We start from the raw sequence: 13,899 nt of genomic DNA, 5'->3' as shown, positions 1-13,899 counted from the left end.
CATTTCTGTCTTGTTTTTGCTGCGCAAGTGTAGAAACAGCATGCAGTTTAGAGACGGTCTAACACAAAATGCCTTGCTTGTTTTGTTGTCATAGTGCACCAGGTCAGGCCATGGCGCTGTGGTTTGCGTGAGCCTATTAACATTGCATAGAGCTAATGAGGTTTTGTTAAATGGGATATTTATATTTCTTCCTTCAACACGGCTATTGCTTAGTGTACAGACACGTCTTGGTATTGCTCATCGTAAGACTGATGGTTTCATGTGTTTATTTATTATCTCACTAGTTTGTGAAACAGTGTGTCGTATGCTTGACTGGAATGGCAGTTCGCAGTGTGTGGGAATCAAAGGTTGATGTAAAATTTGCATTGCTGCCTTGCTACTGTATCACAAAGACCTAGTCTTGTTCACATTAAAGACTGTCATGCTCCATCTGTAATGCTGGGTTTCAACAGTTTAACTCAAATGGGCTTTTATTTCCTAGAGAGGTATCAGCGAACCCCCCAGCACAGTCACTTTTCCTCTCATACAACTGTAAACCGACAAATCCTGTCATCACGAAGACTAAAAAAGGGCAATTAAGTGTGTTTGAAACATTAACATTTAATACGGTTTGATATAAAGCGTGAAAACCTTCCTGAACAGCTCTATCACTTGTCACCGACTGAATACTCAGCTGTGTGCTATTCTGAAGTGTGCTGGTCTGTTTGAAATACGCTGTCTACTAGTGTTTAGCAAAGTTTGTGTGAACAAAATACTATTATTATATGCTGTAAAAAAAATGGAAGGTCAAGGAGACACCAAAATGTATCACATGAATAAAGAGATTTCACCAAATTTGCTGTTTGTCCTGGTTCTGGTTTCTGTATGTAGGCCTATATACATATAGTGTTAGACAGTAATAATGAACTACATTGATATATTATTTTGTAAGATTACACAATCATTACAGATAGCAAAGTAAATTTCATTACATGTTCATCATGTTACTTAACCTATATGCAGTGGCATAATTATACCAACAAAAGCGAAATAAGTAATAATAATAAAAAGTTGGTGAATGGTTGGTTTTATGCAATGTTTCTTTTTACGCTTTGTATTTTTAAAATTAACAGGCATTAAATGAATTTTCTTACTGCTGACTCACTGCTCGAGCCGGTTTAATGATATTGCCGGTGATCTGAAGGGTTTCGGTTGAGCTCACAGCTCGACTTTATGTCGTCTTTTATTATTAATCATGCTAATCAGTGGAGCAGTAGAGACCACTGGACCTCAACCCGACTGACCAATCAACACGGGCGCTCCGACACACCCATTTCGTGCCAGATTTACAACAGTATTAAGAACATAAAGCCTGTGAATATAAATCAGGATCATGTCAGTGTGCTAAATCACTGTGGTTCAGTGCTGGTTGACTAGCTGCGCACCTTGCATTGTTGTAATACACCTGTTCTACTCCCGGAAGTGGTGACGAGAGTTTTCCACGCGCAAGAGCTGACGCCAGGTGAGGAATTTGTCAGAAAAATCTTGTCGAGCTTGAAAGGTAGAAATTCTGTGACTATAATAGTTACACCTCACCCTTTGCGAACAGAACAAAGATACTTAATCTTGGTTGAAGCAAGTTCCCTCAGACGGATCTGTATTTCTCACAGTGTTTTTGGTGAATCTGCTGTTTCAGGTATGTCTCGCGGTACGGGAATAATTCCAGATGAATCCATGTTCAATGAATTCAAAAGACAATGCTTGTCCACGGAGAACTGGGTCAGTAAATATGATAAAAATGACATGGAGGTCTGGGTCGAGGTGGCCCCTTTATCAGCTTCTACAAATAGCAAAGGAAACTTATCCAAAGTGCACAAAATCAAGGTAAGATGTTTGCCAGCATCTAACTGTTTATAACTTCGTTTGCTTTATAAAAATGTTATAACTTTTGGTAGGAACATTAATATTACTACATCATAACATGTTTAACGGGTCAGTGGTTATGCATAATTTAATAGTAGCTATGGGTGTGGGGTTATAAATTGTTTATTTATTTATTCATTTTGCATATATTTTCTATGGACCCCCACAATATCTTTACATTTTCCCTGTATTACATTTCAATTTAATTTACATGAACACTCCTGTGTGTACTGCTGCCATAACAAGACTAATGCAATGCGTTGTTTCCAATGCAGTGCAGAATGAACATAAAAGATGTTTCGGCTGCCACCATGTTTGACGTGCTTCATGACGGCTTGTACCGGAAGACATGGGACCCTACAATGCTTGAGAGTTTTGACATCGCTCGTCTGACTCCTAATGCTGATGTGGGCTACTATTCATGTGAGTCATGTAATCTTATAAATTTGTATCAATCATTGAGAGTTATTTCTTATCTTACGGTCATTCTAGTTGATCTTTTAGGATTCCGTTAGTCTCAGTGCTAGTCACCTAACACTATTAATAACATTTTGAAACAACAACACCTTTTTTATTCTTTATTCCCAGGGCTCTGCCCAAGCCCATTGAAGAACAGAGATGTGGTGACCCTGCGCACTTGGCAGGCATCTGAAAATGAATATGTGATCATTAACTTCTCAGTGAAACATCCGGTATGTTTCTTATTTACTTACACCTTCTGTTATCATACGTTTTGGATTAAGAGCTAGTGAAATATCAGATTTACTTAAAGGTAAAATGTGTCGTCTGCTTCACTAGTGGTGCCAAAACAACTGCAAAATAATGACTGTTTTCGAACAAGTTTTCATCCATCCAAACTCAGATGAGTGTAGAAGAAAATATTTGAACATGAAATATTATGCTCATTAAACAATTATAACGTATCAATACATGCATTTACAAATGTAAAAACATATTTTAATAAAGTCTTGCTATCATTTTAGAAATATCCCCCACGGAAGGATCTGGTAAGGGCCGTTTCCCTTCTGACGGGTTACCTGATCAGACCAACGGGGCCCAACAGCTGCATTTTCACGTACCTCTCACAAGCGGATCCCAGAGGTATGAACAGATTCCCTGGTTCACCCATCATTTATTTACATTGTAAGACTTTAATTTGTCGCCGTTTTGTAATTATTTTTTCATCTTGTAGGGTCTCTTCCAAAGTGGGTGGTCAACAAAGGATCTCAGGTCCTGGCTCCAAAAGTAAGTAAACATGTTTTGTGTCTTTCTATTGTTTCTATAGATGTACTTTTTGAGGATGCAAGTGTCTTTATATAAAGGACTGTGTTTAAGGCTTGTGAAATCACAATTGTTACCATGGAAACCTACTGGAAGAGCTTGTACTGAAGACGCTCACAAAGCACTTGCTGTGCCAAAGTGAAACTTGGTTATTTTGTTCTGTCTGTAGGCTGCATGACTACAGTCATTCTCTTTATTTACAGAAGAGATTGTTGCTTAAGCTCCTATTAAATACAAATTGAAACAAAAAAGTTTCATAGTCTTGTGAATTATTACTGCATATGATAGAGTTGTTTGCAGTGTTCCCAGACAGTTTCTCTGTCCAAAGGGCACTGATAACGTGGACTGTTCATCATGCTTGGTGTTTATAAACTATTATTGAACATTGAGGTGTTTGTCTTTCCATTGACCCTTGATCAGGGGCCTGTACCATGAAGCCATAAAGAATTAGTTTGCACCAATCCTGGGTTTTAGGTACCATGAAAGTGGCTTGGCTTTTAGCAGTGTTCATTGCCATACTAACTTACACCCCACAGCTAACCTGCTCCGAGGCAGGATTTGTTCTGGGTGCTTTACGTCAGTGTAAATGCATTTAAATTCTTCATATTCTTCAATCTCTTAACCTTTAGCAAAAGAGTTTTGAATCTCGCTGGCTCTCTTGCGAGAATTTAATCACAGTTGCTCTGTGCTGCGAAGCATGTGATTGGCTGTATGCCACTGATGTCAAACATCCATGCACATGCTCCACAAACTCAGGATCAAAACCTGATTTATTGAAAAAAGTTGATGATCAGCATCATGTTAACAACAAAGTCGGATTGGAGGTTTGGTTTTGTCAGCTCAAAACTAATCCTGTAACTCTGAATTTGTTCAGCTAACATCATGGTACAGGCCCCAAGTGTTAAGATTTTATTCATAAGTGTATATGTACTGTACACTACTGTACACTACCATTCAAACAGGTTTTGCATCTCATGCTTACCAAGGTTGCATTTATTTAATCAAAAATACAGTAGAAAAGTTATACTGTGAAATATTATTACAATTTAAATAAACTGTTTTCTGTTTTTATAAAATATATTTTAAAATGTAATTTATTCCTCCAACTGCAAAGCTGAATTTTCAGCATCATTACTCCAGTCTTTAGTGTCATGTGATCCTTCAGAAATCATTCTAACATGATATTTGCTGCTCAAGAAACATTTATTATTATTATTATTATCAGTTTTAAAAATATTGTGCTGCATAATATTTCTGTGGAAACCGATACATTTTTTTAATCAGGATTTTTTAATAGAAAGTTCAATAGAAAACCACTTATTTGAAACAGAATTTTTATTTATTTGTGGATTAAGTGGTTTGTTTCTTGTCTAGTAATACTGTTGTATTAAAACGAAACATAGTCAATGTTAGTCAGACTTTATAGGCAGTATTTCACACTGTGCTGCCAAAAATTCTCAAGACCAAGACAGAAACCAGAAACACTGTTTATTTATAGCTGTGCATGAGGAAAAAAAGACTTGCTGAAATCTGAGTCACTGCACTGCTTGAAAATGAAGTATAACTGGATTCCATTTCATTTGTCTGGGTTACACAAGAATGAAAAAAAACAAAGTTCAGTGCCGCTTCCGCTGATACTAGTACCACTCCCTCATTCTCTTGTGTCATTCCACAGGTCTTAAGAAGCGTCCATATAGCCGGTCAAAACTACCCTGCGTGGAAAGCAGCTAATTCTCCAGATCATAAGCCCTGGCTGTACCCCATACAGAGTGAACTGCCCATGATGGATCCAGCAGAGCTGTCCATCCAGCGCATAGACTCGATCGAGAACGTGGATGAGAGCTTAACAAAGGATGCTAAAGTGAATGAGGATAGTAGCTAAAATGGCTCAAAGAAAGGTTGATATAAATGGACAGTCTTTAACTCTGCTCCGTGTGACAAGGGTCAGTCCAGTTACCTCTCACCACACTTATAGCTCACTGATGCCATCATTCCTTCACACGCACAGAGTAAGTGTTTACAATCACCGATCTGCACATTCTATTATCCATGTCTTGAGTTGCTAAGGCATCGCATATGCAATAATGGTACTTACTTGAACAAAAGAAAACATTAAGCAGCTCTGCTTCTTAATTTAATTTAAAACCCTTTGAAGGTGGTTCATTGTCATAAATTAGATCTTTTTGCTTCTTTAATTTATTACTAAATGATTTTGATAAAGGCACACCTATAATCCTTGTTTTAAGTCTCCATGGTAGGGGAGAGGTTCCTCTCAATGTCATTATTTTGTGTTTGTGTATTTATGTCTGTGTGCCTTTTCAAAGAAGTGTGTCTGTATTGACGTGTGTGAAAATGATTGACACCAAGCAACCAGGAGAAAACCTGTTAAAGGCCCTGTAATACGACCAAAGGAGTGCACGACACAATGTGGTATTACCTCAAGATTTATTACTTGAAGTGGTATTAGTTCATTTGCCTGTAACAGGCAGAAGAAATCAGAAGGAAGAGGAATGTGATGATAGAGCTTTTCTGTACTTCTGTTATTTGCCCTTGAGCAGGAAAGAAAAGGTCATTAGCAATAACATGATAACAGCGGATCAAAGTTTCCCATATTTTTGATGTTTTTCTTTCTGATGAAGGATGGATATGTAAATTTGTATGTTAAGATAACTTGAATTTTATGTATATGAAGTTCTAACTCACTGAAGGGTAATATACTTTTAACATTTTAAATATATTAAGTTCAAAATGCCTTTGAATGTCTTTTTTTTCTCCTAATAATAATGCAGCATCTTTTAGTGTGTTTATTAATGACGCTTACACAATACTAGTTTACATTATATTACATGGTATAATACCTGGTGTTTGCATATAAAGAGCCATCTGTTCCACTGAGCTCCAATAACACAGCAGAAGCTACATTAGAATTTTGTGCTCATTCTGATGGCACCCAGTGAACTGAATTGAGTACTTTTTTGTCAATAAAATTCAAAATTCACTGCAGATGATCTATTGGTGAGCAAGTCATGATATGCTAACTTAACCGAAACTATTCTGATAAGGAAACAAACTAATCTACCTTTTGGATGGCTTGAGGGTGAGTACATTTTCATTTTTAGGTGAACTATTTCTTTAATAGCTTTAATAATAACACTTAGTTTATATAGTACCTCTACTTAGTACAGAGAATTAACAAAGCCACACTACCTAATATAAATGTAAGTGTAACCACGTAACAAGCTCAGAATATAATATTCCCTTCTTGCATTTTCCCCTCCCCACTTTGAGACTTTTCATCATACAGGTTCATATTTAAAAATGAGCACAAAAAGTACTTTGCATGAGCACACTGATTTAATGACAACTAATTAGTCAGCAGAAATGTGTTTGTCAGCAGGGCATCAATCATTAAACAACTGCTTTACTTTGGAATACAAAACTGAAAAGCAATCACAAATAAAGATCTATTTATTAAAATAATATATGATATATTAAACAAAATATCAGCTTCATTTAATAAATGCCTCTAAGTGAAGATATCAATAGCAGATCATAATTTTATCATTATGTAAACGTCTATAGTAATTTAATTTAATAAATAACACATCTGCCATGTTTTCTTTTCATATGCATGACACACTTTATTGCCAAATGTTCTGGAACACCTGCTTTTACATGCACTTGAACTTTAAATGACATCCTATTCTTACTTTGTAGGGTTTAATATGGACTTGTTTTAGGAATTGGTTTAAGAATGTGTTTATGGGACTTTTTGACCATTCTTCAATAAGCGCATTTGTGAGTTTAGGCACCGATGTTGGACGAGAAGGCCTGGCTCACAGTCTCCACTCTAATTCATCCCAAAGGTATTTTATCAGGTTGAGGTCAGGACTCTGTGCAGGCCAGTCAAGTTCCTCTACACCAAACTTGCTATAGACAGTTTGACTGGAACTAAGAGGTTAAAAACAACCCCACACTATAATCCTCCGTCCACCAAACTTCACACCTGGCACAATAGTCAGGCAAGTACTGTTCTCCTGGCAACTGCCAAAAACCAAAATCGTCCATCAGATTGCCAGACAGAGAAATGTGATTGGTCACTCCAGAGAACTCATCTCCACTGCTCTAGAAGCCAGTAGCAGCGTGCTTTACACAACTGCATCCGACACTTTGCATTGCACTTGGTGATGTAAGTGTACTTCTGCACACGTGGCCTGCCGCATTGTGGCTGAGTTGCTGTTGTTCCAAATTGCCACAGTTGACCATGGAATATTTAGTACTGAGGATATTTCACAAATGGACTTATTGCACAGGTGGCAACCTATCACGGTACCACGCTTGAATTTACTGAGCTCCTGAAAGCGATCCATTCTTTCACAAATGTTTGTTGGAGCAGTCTGCATGCCTAGGTGCTTGATTTTATACATCTGTGGCCATGGAAGTGAATGGAACAGCTGATTTCAATGATTTGGAGGGGTGTCCCAATACTTTTGGCAATATGGTGTATCTCATAGAATATGCTTATTTTCCCAGAGGAAAGGAAATGATGAGAAAACAGAAGAGGGGAAAGTATCTGAAAATTCGGCCAGCTGCATTCAAAACTGGCACAGCTCAAAACCACCACTGTGGGTGAAGAAGCTGTGAATCATCAGGCATGTCGCAAAGTGTTTGAAGATGATTTCTTTGAGCAGTCTCTTAGTCAGAGAAAATAGTTAGTGGGAGGAAGATGATGCAGGGCAGCTAAAGGTTTCACAGATACACCAACGCCTCATCAGCTGCGTCACTGCACCGGTTCAGTCATGAAGGCCAGCTCTGCCACCTAGTGTACAGTCCTCTCCTTCTGCCGCTGGTAGTCTAGAAAACAGTTGCACAGCACATTTATGTCAAGTTTCTCCAACTGAATCCGTTAACTAAAATGCTCACTACTGCCACATATGAGAACAAAACTTGAAATGTGCTGGATTGCACCATTGTCTCCAGTTGAGCTACTTTACAGCTGAATTAAAATGGTTTGCAACATCAACAGTTACTGAATTGATTTGTATCCATAGTGAACCGACTTGTGCTAAATAATGACAATAACTGTTAATAGCTGCTTATAGTGGAATTTTCACTACATACTGTAACCATCATGTCTGATTTTTTTGTATCTCAAGGGAAGGATGAAAATAATACTCACTGTAAGGGAAGTATCGAACCTTCATCAAAATCTCTCTCGCGGTCTTTAAAATCTCCACAGCCTAGGAAAGAAATCAAGATCACACTGACACTACTTAGAAGACTTAGAAGATTCAGCATGTTTCTGTCTGTCCGACTGACATCTCAGATCCTACCTTGGAATGCTCAATGTCTTGAAAGTCCACGTCATTGACAGAAAGCACCTGATCACCCTCTTGCAGTCCTGCCCTATGGGCATCTGAATCTGGCACCACCTTTCAAAACATTATGAGAAAGACCAAGATGATGAAGTCAGTTCTTTAGCCAAAAGATAAAAAAGGTTTTAATCTGCAAAACTGACCTTTGAAATAAAAATACCAAGCTGGGAGGCCTTTCCTCCACGGATATTGAAGCCCAGTTGTGCACCGGGGGGCTTATTTAACACTACAGTGCGAGGTAGGAACTGAGTGAGCTCATTGTTGTAGTCAGGGTGATGTATCCTCTGATTGTGAGAAAGAAAGATGTAAATTAGGTCAATGTGATCACAAAAGATGAGCTGGAAACGAAGTGTTCAATAACACCCACCTCTTGTGGAGGTATCCATGCAGGAGGGCTCTCATAGGAAGGGAGAAATACTACTGGCAGCTGATAATCATCGTAAGGTATCTTTTGGTCCATGTTTTTCGAGCTAGAATTGAGGCTGCGACAAAAACGGTGAAATTATGATTCTCAATAGTCCTCGATATATTTTAACTGTAATACTTCTTTTTTTACTTTTAAATACTAAATAATTAAAAAAACTCTGAATATACTGATTGCTAAAGCATGAAATTAACAAAGATTTATAATCAATTGGGTGTAAATTCACTCTCTACGGTTCTCATTGTACAATAAATACAGCTGGTTAGCTTGCTAACACTCAACAGTAAACACAAGATGCGCTGCACAATGAGCCAGAAGCCATTCAAATAATCAAAACGCTGTGAGAATAAACTGGCGTCACAAATATGCTCATAGTAAAAAGAAAGACAAGCAGTATATACAGCTGCTTTTGCGCGACAGGTTTGTTTTTGTCCGTCAACTCACCAAGAAGAACTCCTCGAGCGAACCATTAGCCCCGCCCTCCTACAGACCATGTGACCTGCACTTTTCTTTTTTTTTTTTTCTTCAGCCAGTACTATGGAGAGGTAAAGAAAATATGAGTACCCCCCCCCCCCCCCCCCCCCCCCCCCCCCCCCCCAAAGACCTTTCAAACTCTGTAAATGTGGCCTCTCGGTCACTTTCTGACAAGTCCGCTTCCCATTGCAAGATCATCCTAAGCTCTGCTGTCTCTTTCCATTTAATAAAAAAAAGACTTGAAGGATGTGTTCAGTAGCGTTTTGTATGCAATTCGTTCAGGTATGTGCCTAATCAGAAATTGTCTTTCAAATACTAACTCTGGGGAAAAAAAAGTATGTCAACAGTAGTCACCCATTTGTCCCCTATTCGGGACTGTTGAAGCTAAAACGGAAGCAGTGGCTTCGGTTTATCAGCTTAAATGTAGCCTACCGTAGGAACGAAAAATAATTAACTAGGCCTTAGTGACACTGGCAGTCACCTAAAACTTCAACTGCAAATAAACACTTGTTCTTTTTTCCTTACTCTACCTCTGCTTGGAAAGACGTGAATGTCACAGTTTGATAAAACAATAAATTAAGAAATATGCAATCTGCGCGTGCTTAGAAAACCAAATAATTCAAAATCTAAATCTTCACATATAAATATAACATTTACATTACATTTTGTTTCCATTACTGGCCTCAATGGAAACTCTTTCAGTAACACAGAACTTTATCTGTAAATTAGTAAACTATATTACATTTTTTTTTCATTCTGATCAGTTTAATTCAATTTCGTCGTTTTTTGCCCCTCATCATTTCTGATTTTGTATTTGCTCCTTAGACTATAAATGTTTATGGATGCATTCCTATAATTTGTATGCAAATGTAAATAAAGAGGGGGAAAGGCTGATCACGTATTGGCAGATATCTTATTAGCCTATAAATCATATTATATAAATTTTCTATAAATGGTAAATTATTAGATGTTTTTATTAGCCCCATATAAGCTATGTTATTTTTACATTAAAACATTGGTAAGATTATAGGCTACCAGATGCTCTTTTTTCCTCTTGAACTAAAAACTTAAACCAGGTGCTCTTTTTTCATTATTAAACAGAACAAAATATGCAACTGTATACAGAAACGTACATAAAAAACATGCACAAGGGATTGATTAATTAATAAAAAACTGTAAATTCGTTAAAAAAAAGTCCTCCTGAAGATAATAAATTAAATTTGGCTTTGACCCTGGCAATTTCTTCTACTCGTTGCTCTTTTAAGGTTCCTAATTATTCGAAAACTCTGCCCTCTGCTGAACTGCATTCATCCATACATACAAAGCTGCAGGGAATGGGAAGCGCCTCATTGTCACCGCCTCATTGAAACTCAGTCCACGGGATTTAAGTCTCAGCATGAGTTCGAGCGCACAGACAGCCGAGAAGTGCTGAAGTTTGAGACTGACTGGGACTTCAATATCAAATGTTACTTTTTAAGCAAGGTAAGGTTCCAACTCAATAATCAGTTCGTTCTCTCGTGCTAGATGTGTACTGATTACGGAAAGGCATGCGAGCTGAATATCGTCAGGTGTGCGTGTCATTACAGGTGCTAAAAGCATTCTGTAAACCAAATCTACCACTGCACATTTGTACAAAAACAAAAGTTCAGAATTTTTGCAAATCAGGGATTATTATGACGTTTCAGGGGAAAAACGTTTTCCCTTAAATGTTTACTTGGATTTAGAAATTATATATATACTATATATATATATATATATATAAGTATATATATAAGAATTATAATTATTATTATATATAATTATATATAAGAAGTTAGAGGTTGTTGCGAATTTGCAGAGAAATGTGTCTCTGTAAGGTCGTTGTGTTGAACTAAATTTAACCTTAACAATATTTTAGTAGCTACTATTATAGTATTTAAAAAAAAAAATGACACAAATGTCCCATGATGTCACTGAACTGCAGATCAAGATCTGAGGTTGCATGTGAATTAGTTTTAGAATGGGTTGAAATCTCTCACAAGTCAGCTTGATGATAGATAGCTACTTAAATGCTTTCATAAAGAAAGTGTGACATCTTATAAGGCAGAGCAGATGTGTTTAGTTTGAAATTTTTTATATTCTATGAAAATGCATGGGCAAATACTTTTGTATCACAGTCTATAGTTTAAGTTTAATGAAGAAAGTGAAATTCAGAGGTTGCATGAAAATTATCTTTTACTGGTGACTTTTACTTCACAACAAGTCACATCCACAGTGCTCTACAACATGAGCATTGGCTTGGCCGTTTGATTTATGTCTGGTTTTACATACAGTTTTGCATAGACTGCTTTTATTTTCCTTTCTTTATAACCATATATTTCCAAATGAGCCTTTCTTGAAATATAAAACATTTCTTATTCTGAAATGCTTAAAAGTGGTGCCTACATGTGTGATGGGTTAAATAGCAGTGTGATGTTTGTTTTTGCAGCACTTTTCATTTGCTTTAGTATGAACACACAGTGAAAGCCTGATGATGGAGTGGATTTACTAAAGTTGTAATGTTATTTATGAGTGTTTTACTAACTTCATAATGTCTGTGAAAATAATGCATAGTTTGTCTACGCGCAAACCTGATTTCTTTCTTTGACTCTATTTAAAATGGGCTACAGATTATTTTGGAAGTAAAATATTTGCAATGTGTCTCCAGGCTGCCTACTTAAATGTTTTTTCCTTTTTTTGTGCTCCTATTGCAAAATATTTTAATAGAAAGATCACAGTTTGTTCTCAAAGATCCTCTACTGGGGGTTAAGTTAGAATTTTTTTAAACAGTCTGTAGCACTCATATCTGTTGACCCTGTTAAAGTAGATTTTTCTTTTTTTGTTATGGCTCAGTTTTTGAGATCAGAAAAATAGCTGCTTCTGCAGAATCTGGGTGCCAGTTCCTCTGTAACAATTTGTTTTAACAGTCATACTTGTTTCAAATATATTTTAATAATTTGTATAAATGCATTTATAAATGTACTTAAATGAACATACACCCAAGAGAAAATTCATTAAAATGTTACTATTGTTGTTTTAGAAAGTAAGAAAAGTTTTTGCTAGACCCTTTGAATAATAATAAGACAAATTCCTAGAAATCAATTCATAGGGAAAGAAAAGACCCTTTGAAAACGAATCCAAACTCGGGCTTTAAACATGACTAAGTAGCAGTTGTCTTCTCTGAGAAGTGTGGTGTGCTGATGAGAAAATAACATCCTTTATAAAAACCATCTTGCTTTGGACTAATTAGTTAAGTAAAACCTGTTGAATAAGGATGATGGCTTAAGGCCAGCAGGTGATTTATTCACAAATAAGAGCTGCAGTTGACAGAGTACTTGTTGTCTGACTTGAAATGGTGAGTTAAGTGACTTATTAAAAGTGCTGCCATACCTGTCTTAAGAGCCAGAAAATCCACTAAACACTTGACCGGTTTCTTTTCTTCTTTGTTAAGTCTGAAGAAATAATTTCGCCCCGGGGGTTTGTCAAGTGTGTCACAGTTGACAAAAACGCTATGTTCTATGTAAAAGAAACTGCTGTACGCAGCAATGGTTACAACATGTGACGGTACTTTCAGATTTCAAATAGACTGTCATGCTTTAAGATAGGTGTGTATCCTTCATGCTGGAATAGTTTATTATCTAAACTTTTTATCAGTGACTCAGATCTGACAGTCCACAAGTACTTGCATTGGGAATGTTTAGTTATGGCTTTCACTGCCATCACAGGCTTTTTGATAATGTAACTTTTTTTTACCTGGCGGACAGACAATATAACCCATTGAAGAGTGAATGTCTTTAACATTTTCACACATTTATATTTATGTAACTGTATTGATAGGTCTGCTAAGTGAAGACTTGAATCAAGATCTGGTGACAAGAAGTGTTAATGTCAACTTTCCATTACATTTATGTATTTAGCAGTCTCTTTTATGCAAAGCAACTTGCAGTGCATTTAGTCTATACTTTCTTGTTTTTATTAAAAAATGTTACCTGTATGTGTGTTCCCTGAGAATTGAACCCACAACCTTTTGCACTGCTTACACAATGTTCTACTAATAATTTAATATATTTTAAGATGTCATTTATTCCTGTGATGCAAATCTAAATTAAGCATCATTACTCTAATCTTCAGTGTCCCATGATCCTTCTATCCTTCAAATCATTCTAATATGCGATTTGGTGCTCAATAATTTTTTTTTATTATTATTAATGTAGACAATAGTTATGCTGTTTAACTGTGCATTTATACAAATGTTAAATACTTGCACAAGCACTTATATTTTAGTTCTGAAATGATTTACCCTTCCTGTTGTGCTTACCATCTCCATACAGAGATGCCTTTAGCACTTCAGACATTTATTGCTTAGACATGTTTATCTGATCATGAGCTTCACATCCATTGAACCTTGAAAACTAAAAAAACAAC

The 13,899-nt window shown here is 36.6% G+C and overlaps 2 protein-coding genes and 1 long non-coding RNA gene across 5 annotated transcripts; 1 reads left to right on the top strand and 2 right to left on the bottom strand.

Moving 5' to 3' along the window:
• The first annotated feature begins 1,354 nt into the window (after positions 1 to 1,354).
• Positions 1,355 to 6,127, top strand: LOC132113639 (START domain-containing protein 10-like). 2 transcript variants are annotated; one of them, XM_059521502.1, is made up of 7 exons: positions 1,355 to 1,501; positions 1,676 to 1,863; positions 2,178 to 2,325; positions 2,491 to 2,594; positions 2,886 to 3,003; positions 3,095 to 3,147; positions 4,859 to 6,127. In XM_059521502.1, exons 2-7 carry the CDS (start codon positions 1,678 to 1,680, stop codon positions 5,063 to 5,065), a joined length of 816 nt encoding a protein of 271 aa, XP_059377485.1. In that variant the 5' UTR covers positions 1,355 to 1,501; positions 1,676 to 1,677; the 3' UTR covers positions 5,066 to 6,127. The 2 variants fall into 2 exon arrangements, with proteins under 2 accessions (XP_059377485.1, XP_059377484.1); XM_059521501.1 differs by lacking the exon at positions 1,355 to 1,501 and having other exon boundaries at positions 1,562 to 1,863; positions 4,859 to 6,126.
• Positions 6,128 to 6,515: 388 nt separating this feature from the next.
• LOC132113640 (uncharacterized) lies at positions 6,516 to 7,429 on the bottom strand. Its single transcript, XR_009425189.1, has 2 exons — positions 7,188 to 7,429; positions 6,516 to 7,099 (listed from the first exon to the last, which is right to left on the bottom strand). It is a non-coding gene; the product is annotated as an uncharacterized LOC132113640 (long non-coding RNA).
• Positions 7,430 to 7,443: 14 nt separating this feature from the next.
• Positions 7,444 to 9,481, bottom strand: LOC132113638 (PDZ domain-containing protein 11). 2 transcript variants are annotated; one of them, XM_059521499.1, is made up of 6 exons: positions 9,431 to 9,481; positions 8,926 to 9,029; positions 8,702 to 8,842; positions 8,517 to 8,615; positions 8,363 to 8,423; positions 7,444 to 8,037 (listed from the first exon to the last, which is right to left on the bottom strand). In XM_059521499.1, exons 1-6 carry the CDS (start codon positions 9,474 to 9,476, stop codon positions 8,003 to 8,005), a joined length of 486 nt encoding a protein of 161 aa, XP_059377482.1. In that variant the 5' UTR covers positions 9,477 to 9,481; the 3' UTR covers positions 7,444 to 8,002. The 2 variants fall into 2 exon arrangements, with proteins under 2 accessions (XP_059377482.1, XP_059377483.1); XM_059521500.1 differs by lacking the exon at positions 9,431 to 9,481 and having other exon boundaries at positions 8,926 to 9,134.
• Between the last annotated feature and the right edge of the window lie 4,418 nt (positions 9,482 to 13,899).

Source organism: Carassius carassius, chromosome 33, assembly GCF_963082965.1.
Source record: "Carassius carassius chromosome 33, fCarCar2.1, whole genome shotgun sequence".
In the NCBI taxonomy this organism is placed as follows: domain Eukaryota; kingdom Metazoa; phylum Chordata; class Actinopteri; order Cypriniformes; family Cyprinidae; genus Carassius; species Carassius carassius.
This window is presented reverse-complemented; position numbering and strand designations above follow the sequence as displayed.